At 36.9% G+C, this 15,233-nt stretch overlaps 1 protein-coding gene across 4 annotated transcripts; it reads left to right on the plus strand.

The window, feature by feature from the left end:
- The first annotated feature begins 2,531 nt into the window (after positions 1-2,531).
- Positions 2,532-14,689, plus strand: LOC113056343 (APOBEC1 complementation factor-like). Of its 4 annotated transcripts, none has more exons than XM_026223077.1 (12): positions 2,532-2,657; positions 6,063-6,206; positions 6,595-6,729; positions 6,959-7,089; positions 7,176-7,414; positions 7,622-7,786; positions 7,966-8,063; positions 8,139-8,418; positions 9,090-9,307; positions 9,409-9,545; positions 10,856-10,998; positions 12,882-14,689. In XM_026223077.1, the coding sequence occupies exons 2-12, from the start codon at positions 6,108-6,110 to the stop codon at positions 13,019-13,021; spliced, it is 1,785 nt and encodes a 594-aa protein (XP_026078862.1). In that variant the 5' UTR covers positions 2,532-2,657; positions 6,063-6,107; the 3' UTR covers positions 13,022-14,689. The 4 variants fall into 4 exon arrangements, with proteins under 4 accessions (XP_026078862.1, XP_026078863.1, XP_026078864.1 ...); XM_026223078.1 differs by having other exon boundaries at positions 9,114-9,307; XM_026223079.1 differs by having other exon boundaries at positions 10,856-11,007; positions 12,882-13,020.
- Positions 14,690-15,233: the final 544 nt, after the last annotated feature.

A 15,233-nucleotide genomic window follows, 5' to 3' on the forward strand; every position in this document is an offset into this window, starting at 1 on the left:
GAGACCAGATGAAACTTCCCAATTATCTAAGCTAACAGAGTGTGATAAAGTGTAAAAGATTGGATGACAAATAATTTTCTCCAATTAAATTTGGATAAGAAAGAGATATTAATTATTGGATCAAAAAACACTACACAGAATCTTGTAGATTACAATATGCAACTAGACGGATGTACTTTTACTTCCTCTACAGTCAGAAATCTGGGTGTTATATTAGACAGCAACTGTCTTTTGAAAATCATATTTCCAATGTTACAAAAACTGCATTCTTCCATCTTAGAAACATTGCCAAGCTACGAAACATGTTATCTGTTTCTGATGCAGAAAAGCTAGTTCATGCATTCATGACCTCTAGACTGGACTATTGTAATGCACTTCTAGGTGGTTGTCCTGCTTCGTCAATAAACAAGCTACAGGTAGTCCAAAATGCAGCAGCTAGAGTCCTTACAAGGTCAAGAAAATATGATCATATTACCCCAATTTTACAGTCTCTGCACTGGCTACCTATTAAGTTCCGTATCAGTTACAAATTATCATTACTTACCTATAAGACCCTAAATGCTTTAGCTCCTGCGTATCTCACTAGCCTTCTACCACGCTACAACCCATCATGCACCTTAAGGTCACAAAACGCTGGACTTTCGGTCGTTCCTAGGATAGCAAAGTCCACTAAAGGAGGTAGAGCTTTTCACATTTGGCTCCCAAACTCTGGAAAAGCCTTCCTGATAATGTTCGGGGTTCATACACTCTCTCTGTTTAAATCTAGATTAAACACACATCTCTTTCGCCAAGCATTTAGAAAATGCATCTAATAATTTGTGACTGCAATTGTATCTAATCAAATGCACATTATTATTCTTTAGCTTGGTTTAAACTAATACATTTTTCTTTGTTGGATCAGCAGCTATGTCAATGATGTCTCTATTTTGTTTCTATGTTTTGCCACGAGTAACTAGGATTTACACAAGCTCCAGTCTGGATCCAGAACACCTGAGAAGAGATGATGCTGACCCTCAGAGGACCTCAGATGATGCTAACCCTGAATCAACAAACAGAACGAACAGATATTGCTACAAGTGTGATTGCCTCATATAATAATTGCTGTTAATAGTGTTAATCATCCGGCTGAAAATCATATGCACATAAACTGACAGTCACAACTGATAAGCTACTACTAAATATTGTAGAAACTAAATTTTCTGTAAAGTTGCTTTGCAATGATTTGTATCATAAAAATCGCTATGGAATTGAATTCAGTTCACACTTAGTGAACTTCACTGTTGGATGTCAGTTAATGCTGTATTCACATGAAATTCACATCAGTAGATCCTATGTAGCACATAGTGCACAGCAGAGTTTGTCTTGAGAGCACAGGGACCATGGGGTCACTTGCCCATATCAAAGTCAAACAAACACGTCAGGAGACAGCAAACATTGGGCCATGACAAGACATCAGCAGTAGCATGTTTACTTTGTCAATACCTGGTGTTGAGTGGAAAGTAAGAACAATCTAGGAGTTCAAACCAGAAAAACATAGCATTTGGTCTTTTTTTCAGACTTGTTATGATGTATACATCAGTTTTCAGACTCTCTAAGGCTCAATGGTGATCACTTGTAATGGTATTGTTCCTTAAATATAAAGGCAGCTATATATGTTCAGTGTTAAAGACATTTATTCTGTCAGAGAAATGTTTATGGATCATAAATATTTAATTGATGAAATTTCCTTATGCTCACGAAAGCTGCGTTTTATTTGATCACAAATAGAGAAATAGAAATGGTCCAAGGACATGGAAAAGTTATTTATATCAACGTCAATAAAGAATCTTTTTTTAAGAGTGTGAATTTTCAACAGCTTCAGTGTAACATGCTGCTTCAGAAAGCGTTCTAATATGCATTTTTTAAGGATACTTTGATGAATAGGACATTCAAAAGAACATAATTTATATGTAAATATTTTGTAACATTATAAATGTCATTATTGCCATTTTTGTAATGTATTATATACAATGACTAGTATATACATTTTGTAAAACAAATGTTCCATGGACCCTCTAACAACCTCTCGTGGCCCCGTCGTGCAAAACCATTTGTATAAAATCTCTTAAATAGATCACGGCAACCTATGGTGTTTATAGTCAATAAATGTCTCCTTACAAATAAAATAACATCAGGACTGTCATCAGTAATGACAACTTAAAATGTTGTCCTTGACAAAACATGTCCGAACTGCTGGGGCCCATTTTTATAACTCTGTTTCAGACCCCTTGAATTCAAGCAAATATATTTAAAAAAAAAGTAAGTTTATTTGTGCTTTTGGTTAGCCTGTAGATTGTATTTGGCAGAAAATATATATAAATACATGAGGAAAAAAAGAGCATTACAAGTCTTCTGCAGCATTAACCGTGGTTCAGGAGGCTTGATCCCTGCTGCAGACGAACCATGATCGCTGTTCCTGGTCAAAGGGCTGGCCTACAGCGAGAGGCAGAGATAGAGCTGGTTAACGTTTAACCACGCCGGCTTGTAAAGCAGCCCCAGGACACTGAACCTTTGGAGTTTGATATGATGTGATTACAGAATCACCCCAGTGACACGTTGCCAAATTCAGCAGAATGAGGGTCTGAGTCGTCTGGGTGGTGATCTCTGAAATTGCTCAGGTAAGTTGCTTCTTTAATACCAAATCATATGACAGAAGGAGCCTTGTCAGGTAGTGGCAAGGTAAAGGTAGTGGAAACACTGTGCTATTTCATACAGCTCTGTTGCTTGTATTTGATGTTTTTAATTGTGCAACACAATTAATCCGCTTGCATTTAAGCTATTTTATCGTACGATTGAGGGTGCTGTCTAGATAAGATATACACAAGGGGTCATCAATGAATTATAAACATTAATTTGACTAATAATTTTAAGATTCGATTTTAAGATTCAACAGCACAAACTCTCTTGTGATTCTTCATCAGTGTTTATAATGCAGAAATGAGCTACTCGTGTTTAACCTTTCTTCAAATGTAATGTTTCAAAATACATACATGCACATGAGTTTTAATATAGTTGTGAGAAGGTCAGCTATAACACAAAGCCAGAGCTTATCACTACAGCTACTGAAACATATGGTACTTCTCCAACACACAGTATTTATTGAACACGCCACACTGAACCTCACAGATGGTTTTTAACCAGCAGCAGCAGTGTGTACATGTGTGATGGGGGGGGGGGGTTACAGTGCATATGACATAATTTATGATTCATGGTCTTAAAAGCTTAAATACAGAGGCAGGCAGCAAATGTACCATGCAACTGAAGTGCAATTACAAATATTATATTCGCTGTATTTGTGTTGCAGTTTGAGTACTGCACAATGGCCTTCAGAACATGTGTATTTAGCTTCAGTCAACATAGGCTGAAAAGCAGCCAGAGATCCATGTCCGATAAGCACACGTCTAGTTATCTTGTTTATTCAAACGGTAACCAGGCTGTCCAGAAGAGAGCAGTGGATGGACTGCAGACTAATGGAGTCCTTTCACTACTGTCTTAAAATGCTCTCTTTAATGGATTCCTAATGTTCAGCCATCTCTTTTAAATCCCTTACATTTGAGCTTCAAGAAAATTGTCATTTATGACCCTTAGTAAAGATTTCTTGGTCTCATGTACTGTATGGATTGAATGAGAGGACACATTTGCCAACTGCAAAAGCGTGCGGTAATATCATCTCACTCAGTGAGTCTTCTATGACGAGTCATTTCAGTCAAGCTAAACTCTTTGTGCTTTGCACAAGATACTGAATTTGCAGAGGCAAACACCGTAGCACTGTCATTGCAAGTGGGAAGTGTTGCATTGAAAAATTAATGTAAAGGAAACCAGATAAAATTCAAAACAGCACACAGATATTTCCAGGGGCATCATGCACCTATTTTTAAGGGGATGCCATCTGCAGTCCTCCCTCACTCAGTGGACTAAGCAATATAAGATTTGAAAAAAAGTATATTTTAACAACAATTATTTTTATGTGTAAAATGTATCTTGGATTCAAATCCTAACCTTATACTTTACATGCAAAAAAAATATAAAATATATGTATCATTATAATGTTACGTATTTTGCGTTAGGCTTACCGAGACTTGTCACAGCACTTACATATTATTGCACTTTTGTTGTTTTTGATTGCTTCTATTGTCCTCATTTGTAAGTTGCTCTGTATAAAACCGTCTGCTAAATAAAAAAAACATTGACATATTGTTTATATCTGTTGTATATTTAGTTTTCATTTTTATTATAATTAAAGTTTGGTAATTTTTGGTTTATGTCTTTTTTTCCACTATTTTGAGATGCTTGTAGAGAGACAATGATCGTGGTCTCATCAATGCTTTCATGATTGCATGTAGATGTTTTGAAAAATGACTTGCAGTCGTGTCACCTTTGACCCCATTCTGTACTCACACTCCTTTGTTGCCTTCAGCATCTCTCTTTGATCAAATAAAGCTGAGAAAGACAAATAGACACGCCACTGATGATTTTAAAGATCCGTGCCCATGTGATTCATTCATGATTGATATGATATCACTCTCATCTGAAAAGAACGAAAAAACACAAGGGAGATCTTGTTAACATTAGATAAAGGTAAATGGACACTTTTCCAAATGGTCTGCTTGCACAATTTTTTCTCATCAGAAACAGACAGAGTAGTCTCTGAAGAGAACTCAGCATTGTTCTCAGATTTGCTCAGTCAGCAAAGTCTGCAGTCAAAAGTCATAGATTTTAATGTGAACTTGCCAACTAATGAAACAAATATTTATCAGAGCTGCTGTTCGTATTAATCTCATAGTTTTATCTAATATTTTTTTTTTGTATTCTAAAAGAGAATTATATGTGTGTGTGTGTGTGTGTGTGTGTGTGTTTGTGTCTGTATATATATATATATATATATATATATATATATATATATATATATATATATATATATATATATATATATATACACGCACAGTTCTCTTTTGGAATACATACATATACATACATACATACATACACAGTGTAGCTATATATATATATGTATACAAAATAATAAAAATACTAGACAATAGAGGTACAAAATTAATACAAATAGCAGACATATAACACACACACACACACACGCACCTAGACACACACACACACACACACACACATATACTTTTTTTTCATTGTCTATGGTTTTTTGTCTATGCAGTGAAAGTCAGTGGGGTCCAGAGTTGATTTGGATCATGCTTTCACAGCATGGACAAAAACAATTATACACATATTTTGTGTTCCACAGAAGAGGAAAAAAAAGTTTTTACATTTTGAGTTTTTACATATACTAAAACCTGAGTATTAGTATATGACAATAGAATCGATGTGTGTGTGTGTGTGTGTGTGTGTGTGTGTGTGTGTGTGTGTGTAAACTATGTCTTTAGTCTCCTGAGATATTATAGTCACCTTATAGCAACCTTCTGATGAAATAATAAAATTATGATTTAATATTTTCTAAATTCTGATTGAGGGACACAGGTTGAAACAAAGTGTGAAATAAGGGCAGGACACAGATGTCCTCCTATAGAAACATATGTGACCCAATGAATGTCTGCTTTTTGATTTGCTCTCTTCAGTTAATAATTATACTGGCCTGGAGGTGAGGAAAAGTGTGTTTTTTCTCTTTCTTTTTTATCCCCACTTTTTTGCCAATGCTGTCCAGCTGATAAAAAGCTAATATCTACCCAAAGTTTTCTTCAAGCAGTTCAAACTGACTTTGATCAGAGACACTCATTAAATTAAGATGATAGATGCTTAGATTAAGACCAAATTATCATGTTTCTCCTCCACTAGGATGGATCAGATCTTTGTTATAAAGTTTTTTCTCACGTATAAACGAATAGAATGGCTATTTTCTTATGGATTGGTGTTGTTTAAAAGAGCATGGTTAGGGCATATGAATCTCTTACCTTTGTACCTGTCCGCGAGAGACATGAACTGGCTTCTTATCATGTTCAGGAGAATGCTGCCCTGCCATGTCATTTATGTGTGTTTGAACTTTGATTTAATTTCAGTGAGCACACCTAATTTTGCTGATTTATTGCTGATAATCACTCACAATGGAAACCAATCAAAAAAGCGCGGATGGATTGGCGGGTACGCAGAAAGAGACTGCGCTGCGTGCTCTGATCCAGCGCACAGGATATCACATACACCAGGTAGGAGTAACAGGACAGGTGCCACTGTGGGATTATGGGATAGAAACTCCTGTTTAATTGGACTCTTGCTTGTGACTGAAATTCTGTGCCGTTGGTCTATAAGATCCATTTCTTTCATGTTTTCACGACTGGAGATATCCATGTGGTGGTCTTGTGCAGATTTTAGCATGTAGTAGTGGCACCATCATGTGGTGAAAATGGAAAACCTCCTTCCTTTCCATCTGAGAACGAAAACAGCCGCATATGTCTGTGGATCAGTAGAATGATTTGTTCATCCTTGAGGTCTACAGCAGTAGCATACTCATTCATGGTTGTACTTCGCCCACATCTCAGTGTGCACATGAACTTGAAGTATATTACAGAGTCATCACAGTTGGTTTCTCCTCAGGAAAATGGCCAGAGGAGATATGGCGGTCCACCACCGGGCTGGGAAGGTCCACCTCCAGAGAGAGGCAGTGAGATTTTTGTGGGAAAGCTTCCTCGAGACCTCTTTGAGGATGAATTGGTGCCGCTCTGTGAAAAAGTAAAGGGGAAAACTGGTCAACTTCTATTATTTTAGATAAATACATTTAAAATGTCAAATTCATAAAATAATTAAATATGTTGTCGAGTAAGGTAATTGTGACTAAATCTTGCAATTGCACATTTATGTGCTTTGATTTTCCATAATTTTGATTTATTTAACACTATTTTTAACTGAGATATAAACAGGCTTCTGTAGATATTTTAGTGTGTTGAACCTGTCTCTGCAGTTCGGCAAAATTTACGAAGTACGGATGATGATGGACTTCAGTGGAAACAATCGGGGCTACGCATTCGTTACCTTCTACACAAAACAAGAAGCTAAGAATGCCATGAAACAACTGAACAATTATGAAATCCGGTCAGTCATTGTTCAAACTGGATATCTTGTAGACAATGCAAAACCAAAAAACAACAACTGATGAAAAATTCTCCATCTTCAAACAGGAATGGAAGACTTCTTGGTGTGTGCGCAAGTGTAGACAACTGTCGTCTGTTTGTGGGCGGCATTCCAAAGACCAAAAAGAGAGAAGAGATCCTGGCGGAGATGAAGAAGGTGACGGATGGTGTCATGGATGTCATCGTTTATCCAAGTGCTGCTGACAAGACCAAGAATCGAGGTTTTGCATTTGTGGAGTATGAGAGCCATAGAGCTGCCGCCATGGCCAGGAGAAAACTGCTGCCAGGTAACACCCAATATACATCACATAATTTGAGCTATATCACATTAGATATTACACAAATTTTTCAAAGTAATGGTCAGTTTCCAGAGAAGGGCAGGATTTTATGGATTTCCCACAGGCTGAACTCCTGTTGACTCCAAAGATACTGTGTTCACTGCCCAAAGAAGATGAGTGAGGGATAAAAGACTAGCCACTGACATCTCTTTCCAGGGAGAATTCAGCTGTGGGGTCATCCTATTGCAGTAGACTGGGCTGAACCTGAAGTAGAGGTGGACGAGGACACCATGGCCACAGTGAAGATCCTCTATGTTCGCAATCTGATGTTGCCCACCACAGAGGAAACGCTAGAGAAAGAATTTAACAGCATCAAACATGGTAAGCTAGCTAACAAGAAGTCTCTTTAATATTCTGATCTCTGCATATGGCTCAGGTCAATCCTTCAGTGCAACTCTTTTTAAGTTTTCTATATCAAATATGAGCACGCTAAGTCTGGACTCTGGAGAAAAGATTTCGAGGATTTAATTTCAATATTTACAGTGTTTGCTAATCTACAGGTGCCGTTGAAAGGGTGAAGAAGATCAGAGATTACGCTTTTGTGCATTTCTCTCAAAGAGAGGATGCCATCAATGCCATGAACGCACTGAATGGAAAGGCAAGACAACCTACCAGAAACTCACTTGAATCCTTCTGAAATATTTCCATAGAAAAAACTCTGTCTTCCCTCCAGGTCATTGATGGTTCTCCCATTGAGGTGACTCTAGCCAAGCCTGTGGATAAGGACAGCTATGTTCGGTACACCCGAGGCACAGGGGGTCGTGGCGGAACTGTGCTCCAAGGAGACTATGCTTACACTGTAGGCCAGATGTACGACCCCTCAGCAGCCTACCTAGGAGCACCAATATTCTATGCCCCCCATGCTTACCCAGCCATCCCTAATCAGTTCCGCTTTCCCAGTACCAAAGGGCACATTAGTTCCAGGGGGCTGGTGCGCTCCCCCTCTGTGAGAGGTGGGTAATCTGATTCAGTTGTAGAAATCTGTTCCAGACATGATTAAAAGAAATATCATTCTGTAACTGTTAATCAAGCTTTTGAAGAATCTGCTAAAAAAAATCTGTATATATAAAATCACTCTGAACAAAAAATACACTTCATACAAGTAACAAAATCAATATGAAATGCTTTTCAAATTATATTTGACTTTTATAATGTGACATGGCGCACGATGGTGTACAGTAAGATCAGGAAGTAACTTGAGTAAATGTTATTGTCATGTTGACTTTAAAGAGCCAGGTCAAATTGCAGTTATGTAAAGATCTTTCATTATCTATCTGTTCACTGTAGCAGTCCAACTGCAAAATATTTGAATCTTCATTTGCATGTAACCATAAAAATAATGCATTTTACTATATTGTTCTGTCCTATTTAGCATTTGAATTTGTTATCCATGCCTGCATATTACAGTCCAATGACAATAATATATTGTTCTGAATGAATGGGGTCCAAAAATCAAATCCATCACATTTATAAAATAAATGATCTAACACGAATCAGAGATGCAGCATCTGTAATGTCCTGGCTTGGTATATATCTGTATGATGATCAGTTTCTCTAAATCTTGATTGAAACCCGGGTGATTTCTGGTGATTTGATTCGATTTAATGCTTTCTTGCATTCCTAGAAATTTACATGAATGTACCTGTAGGGGCAGCGGGCGTACGTGGTTTGGGTGGGCGAGGGTACCTCGCTTATGCAGGCATGGGTCGTGGCTGTGCCACATACCAACTCAAGACAGACAAACACCCAGATGACAAACTCTATGACCTTCTTCCTGGTATGGAGCTCACACCCATGAACCCAGTCACCCTGAAGCCCCAAGGCATCAAACACGCCCCACAGGTACACTCATAGCCTCACTGAAAAGATCACTTGTGGATTTTAAAAGGTGGAATTTTTCAAAGGAAAATTTTTTCCAAGGATGAGTTTGCCTGTGTTTGCAGATCTTGGAGGATATTTGCCAAAAGAATAACTGGGGGCAACCCGTTTACCAGCTTCACTCTGCTATGGCACCAGATCAGAGGCAACTGTTCCTTTACAAAGTCACCATCCCAGCTCTGGCTACACAATATCCAAATATGTAGGCCTTTACATCATCACAAAGCAAAAACACTCACATTAACTGTGTGACAAAACCTAGTGAGCTGCCTAGATCAGATGCTCCCAACCACGTTCCTGGAAGAACCCTAAAAACACATTTTGAAGAACCCTAAAACACATTTTGCACAATGATAATGTGCAGTGATCCAGATACCCCAGTTATGTGGTTGGGAACCACTTACCTAGATTAGGGTGACCGCATGTCTACTGAGATGCCTTCATTTAATCGATTTCTTAAGGTAGCACAGATGTATCCTTCACCGCTTTTGATATCCCACAAACCTGTGGGCTGTGTTCTATTGTAAAACAGTTTAGCTGTAAAATAAAGATGACTGAAAGTTGTGGTTAATGGTCAATTAGTGTGTAAATGTTGAGAACCACTGTTTTACATTTCCATTGCTTTGACCGTTCTCTGTAGCTCTACATTAACAGTAGCTACATTTAAAAGCTTCCATCTACTTTTATTTAAAACTTCTGGAATTGATCACTAATGTTCTGTTTTAGTATTATACACTAAAATTTAATGTTTACTGAAGTTCAGGGGTGTCAAATTCAGTTCTCTGAGGTTTGACAGAGTTTAGCTTCAAAACAGACATGATCCAGCTAATCAAGTCCTTAATGCTTATTTAAAAACTACAGTGTGTTGGAGGAGGGTAAAAATTGTATGACTGTGGCCCTCAAGGAGCTGAGTTTGATGTGTTGCAATAGTTAATAGTATATAATAAGTAGTAATATATATATATATATATATATATATATATATATATATATATATATATATATATATATATATATATATAGTCTAATACGTAGTTGTGATTCACAGTTAGACTGTTAGATATATGAGGCTATTAGAACAAGTTTCCACCACACCGCTCACGTCCAGTGTAGAAACTGTGTAAGGCAGAATATCATTCTGAAGGTTCAAAGAAATACATAGACAGTTGGTGTGCATGGAGTCCATTGCACAAGAATAACCAAGTCACAGCTCAAATCAGTTATTTTAAGACGTTATTTTTCAGTTAGCATGGTGTCTGTGAATACAGCGCACAATGTTTTGGGAGGCAGCCACTCTTCAGTAAGACACAATATATGTATGTATATATATATTACATTATATTACATTTACATTAAGTCATTTAGCAGACGCTTTTATCCAAAGTGACTTACAAATAAGTACAATGGAAGCAAACAAAATCAACAAGAGCAGAACGTAGCAAGGTTTTTTATATATTATTATTTATTTATTTTGTTGTTGTTACCACTGATGTTCTCTGTGTGCCCAATCAGACATCCGTTCACCCCCGCCAAGCTCTGCGCATCAGTGGATGAGGCGAAGCTGCATGCAGCCGAACACACGCTGCAGATCCTCGGTGTTCAGACAGAGGGCGCTGACGCTTCCGCTGCTGCGACCGTCGCTGCTGCATTCCCAGGTATGTGAGGTCTGTAAGACTGCTGCTTAATTGACTTTGCTTTCAATTCATTATGTCATCACAGAGTATATTTACTCGAGCTATATATTTTATTCTTTAAATTTGTGCATGACTGTGACAAAGAATTGTTAGCAGCATTAGAAATATTAAATAATAAAAATAATAATATTAATGGGCTCAGTCAGTCATCTTATGGTGCCCAGGGGGTGACATGATCAGTTCACTAAGATTTGTCGCGGGAACGTGGTATTAACTCGTGAGAACATTAAATTATTGTCAGGACGGTGCAGGGATAAACTCAAGCACAGACAGAATGCACTAGACAAACAACGACAAGGGAATAAACAAAACCTTTACAAGACTTTGACTGGACTAAAAACAAACAGTATAACAAAAAGACTCTTAACTTAGGTAATCACACAACACTCGACAGAAATACAATCCACAGGTCTCTCAATGTTTGACAATGTGTAACAAAGAACATCACCAGACAGCAAACACAAGGGGATTGAAATAAGGAGACTAATGATAACATAACACATAAAGCAATAATGACAAAATGAGGATAACAAGGGGGCGGGGCAAGGGAACAAGTAAACACAAGCACAAGGCCCATGACCATGCTTGCACACAAAACACGGGCCTGTCATGATCCTGCCTCAAGACTAGAGAAAATCAAGGACACGAGGGCAGAATCATGACAATTATGTCATGGCCATGAGATCATTTTGTAGCGGTAACAATATCCATGACTTCTTATGTGTAGGGAACAACATATTTTTGTTGTAAATACTAGTATAATTATACAAAACATTAACTAAGTAAAGCGATACACAAATTTAAAGGGGAAATAAGCAAATATATCAATAAATTGAAGAATATAGCTCTAATAAGTTAATGTAATAATAATAATAATTAATGTAAAATAAAATAAAAATTGTCCATGCTATGGTCATGCAGGTTTTTTAACACATTAAATTCATGACCTCAAGAAAAATATGCCGTTCCCTCAACAGGCCACGACATAAGGATTTTGTTACCTCAAAAAAATTATCACGTTTCCTCAAGTTATGTTGTGGCTACGAAAAAAGTGTATCAAACATGTCGCCTCCCAGGCACCGTATCATCTTAATTCAATGGGAAAACAAGTTGTCATTCCCCAGTAACAGACGTTTGTCATTATTTTAATCCTATTTTAATTTTGTTCAGCTTCTCACAAAAAAAAAATTTCCTTGTTCTGTTTGAAGCTTGAATGCATTTTGTTTTATGTATATACATATATACAGGAAGATATTCTTTTTTTGCCACATCTAGGGCCATGACTTTATAAATGTAAGATATTCTGCTCTTTTGTTAGCCCTTAATTTGTATAAAGCCAAATTAAGACATTTTTAAGACATGCAGAAACCCTGATGTTTACAGAAATATAGATACTCTATTTCTGTAACCATAAACTATTTACATGGATTAGAATTGCCCATCCATTTTTATTTATTTAGTAATATTTTTTTTAGATAAAGTGGTCTTGTCATCTGATACCCACATACTGTATGTGCCTTCTAAGGTTAAGCAAACTAAGTATATAGTTTAAATATAGTTTGCTTTACTATAAATATAGTTTACTATATAATTATATATATATATATATATATATATATATATATATATATATATATATATATATATATATATATATATATTACATTTATGCATTTAGCAAATGCTTTTATCCAAAACGACTTACTTATTTGACTTAATTTTTACATATCATATCATATGTTCCCGGGGAATCAAACCCCCCACCTTGCGGTTGATAGCGCAGTGCTCTACCAATTATATATATATAAAACACCTTTCAACAGTCTTTCCTTTTGTTTTCACAGGTTATACGATTGCCAGCACCACTGCTACCCAGCTGAAGCAGGCTGTTTCTCTGGGCCAGGACCTGACTGCCTATGCAACATACGAGGGTTACCCTGCCTTTGCTGTGGCAACCCGTGGAGATGCATATGGAGTGTTTTAAACCTTTAACTAACGGTCTCTGTAATCTTTATGTTAATCTGTTCCATTCTGTTGTGTTTCTAGGTTCAGTAGTGATTGTTTGTTTAGAGTTATGATAACTTTATTTCTTCCCAAGTGTTTTTGAGGATCTTTGCAATATTGAGGAACATGAGTCATCTTTTGACTAAACTCAGGAAGAGGGCCGTCTGAAGGCTGCCAACATCTCAATCCCAAACATTTCCAAACATTTGTCAAAGCTTCAATTCCCTTGATTTAAACATAACTTGTGTCATAAATTGTGCTCATTCAGAATGGTGACCCCATCAGATTTGAATTGTGACTAAGGGTGCTTTCACACTTGGTTGACTTGCCTGGTCCAGACCCGAGTTCGGTTGCTCATTAAAAGCGGTTCACTTCCACGATTTGGTACGATTGCGGTCACATAAGCAGCGAACCGTGAAGCAGCGTCACATGAAGCATACCCAGGACCACCGTTCACATCATCCAAACAAACCGAACTCTGACATCAATCGAACCCGGGTGCACACCAAAAGTGCTAGTGTGAAAGCACCCTAAATAAACAACATTTATGCTGGACCCTTGTTCAATGCTGCCTGCTGCCTTTGAACGACTGCCTTTAACAATGAATTATTACAACTGAATGTAACTTCGACACACATAGCACTATGTGCTACATTATACAGACTTTTATCCAGACATTTGCTGCGTCCGAAATGGCATACTTCCCTATGATATAGTATATGAAAAACAGTATGTGAGCCAAATAGTATGTCCAAATTCAGAGTATTTGAAAAACAGGAGAAGAACCCGGATGACCTACTACTTCTGATTCTGAAGTGCAAATATGATAGACACATTACTATCCCATGAGGCCACGGGAGAGAATTTATGAGTGGAAATGAAGCGACACAACAGACACTGGTAGGTCATGTGACAGCAGCAGCATTGCAGATGAAGTACGTCCAGATTTCATATGAAATGCACTTTTTTTAACAGTCGTAAAGTAAATTAAAATGTAGTAGCTACTCAGACAGTATGCGATTTCGGACCCACCTTTATATATACCTTTATAAGCTTTGGTACTGTATTTAAAGTGGTTTGTTTTTGTGTTGTTTTTCTTTCAGTATTTACATTAACACCTAAGTACAGAGAGATTTAACAGATGAAACCCATTCATACTCCTTTGTATGTATCTGCATGTTTTATGATCATTTTAGATATGGTTGACACTGTGTATCTGGTTCTTTGAGAAGTAGTTTTGCTATATTTTATAAGATATTTACAGGCTTGCTACTAATATTTTCCCACTTCTAAGTGGGGGATGTAAGAGCAATTGTTTAAATACACATGGACACATTTTTGTTAAATATTAAAATGCCTTAAAGGTGACAGTATTAAAGTTTGTGTGTCCCTTAGAACTTATTTTTATACCTGAATTCCAACTCTGTTTGTATGAACTTTGTTAATGGATCATGGCATGTTGAAATAATTTATTATCTAAGTGATTGGCATCAGAAATAGAGGGGGAATTATCAGGACGGCATCATCAGGACAACATTTTTTAAAATAAAAATAAGCTGAGGTCTTAATAGTGCTACAAAGTAAGAGAGTTATGAAAATATAATTCTAGGCAAAATCAACTAACCATCAATAAATCAAATTCACTTCTTGACATGTCTCTTGACTTTTTTTTGCATTTGTGACTCAATTTAAATTATAACGAAACCCTAAAACATTTTTGATATGCTACAAGTGTAAGTACAGGTTGTACATTCAGTAGTTCTTGAGCTAGCATTAGCATAGCTGTTCTTTGTGTAGGCCTGCTTTTAAGTATCGATACCATAATTACTCTGCACTGTGTAATTCGCTTAATGGACAACTCGGTAGCACTTTATTTTACAGTCCTGTTCCTTGTGTACATACTATGTACTTATTATAGTAATAACAATAACTATGTAATAACTAGGTACTAACCCTGCACCTATCCCTAAACCTAACCCTACCCCATGTAGTTACCTTGTATTACCAGAAATTTCTTAGATAAATACACTGTAAGAACACTATAAGTACATGTTAGTACACGTACTATAAAATAAAGTGCAACCGACAACTCTGAGTCTTATGTCAATTTTCGATGATACTAACAAGACTTCTACACAATAATTATTTTTTTTACCTGTCCAATAATACTTGAGCATCCCTAGACTTCGAAT

This window comes from Carassius auratus, chromosome 37 (assembly GCF_003368295.1).
Source record: "Carassius auratus strain Wakin chromosome 37, ASM336829v1, whole genome shotgun sequence".
NCBI classification, from domain to species: Eukaryota; Metazoa; Chordata; class Actinopteri; order Cypriniformes; family Cyprinidae; genus Carassius; species Carassius auratus.

What these genes read in the sequence shown, in the direction of transcription:
- LOC113056343 (XM_026223077.1), top strand. Translation starts at nt 6,108, where the DNA reads ATGGAAACCAATCAAAAAAGCGCGGATGGATTGGCGGGTACGCAGAAA. An exon ending in ATTTAACAGCATCAAACATG is followed by an intron (nt 7,787 to 7,965) that starts GTAAGCTAGCTA and finishes GCTAATCTACAG; the next exon opens with GTGCCGTTGAAAGGGTGAAG. An exon ending in CGTCGCTGCTGCATTCCCAG is followed by an intron (nt 10,999 to 12,881) that starts GTATGTGAGGTC and finishes TTGTTTTCACAG; the next exon opens with GTTATACGATTGCCAGCACC.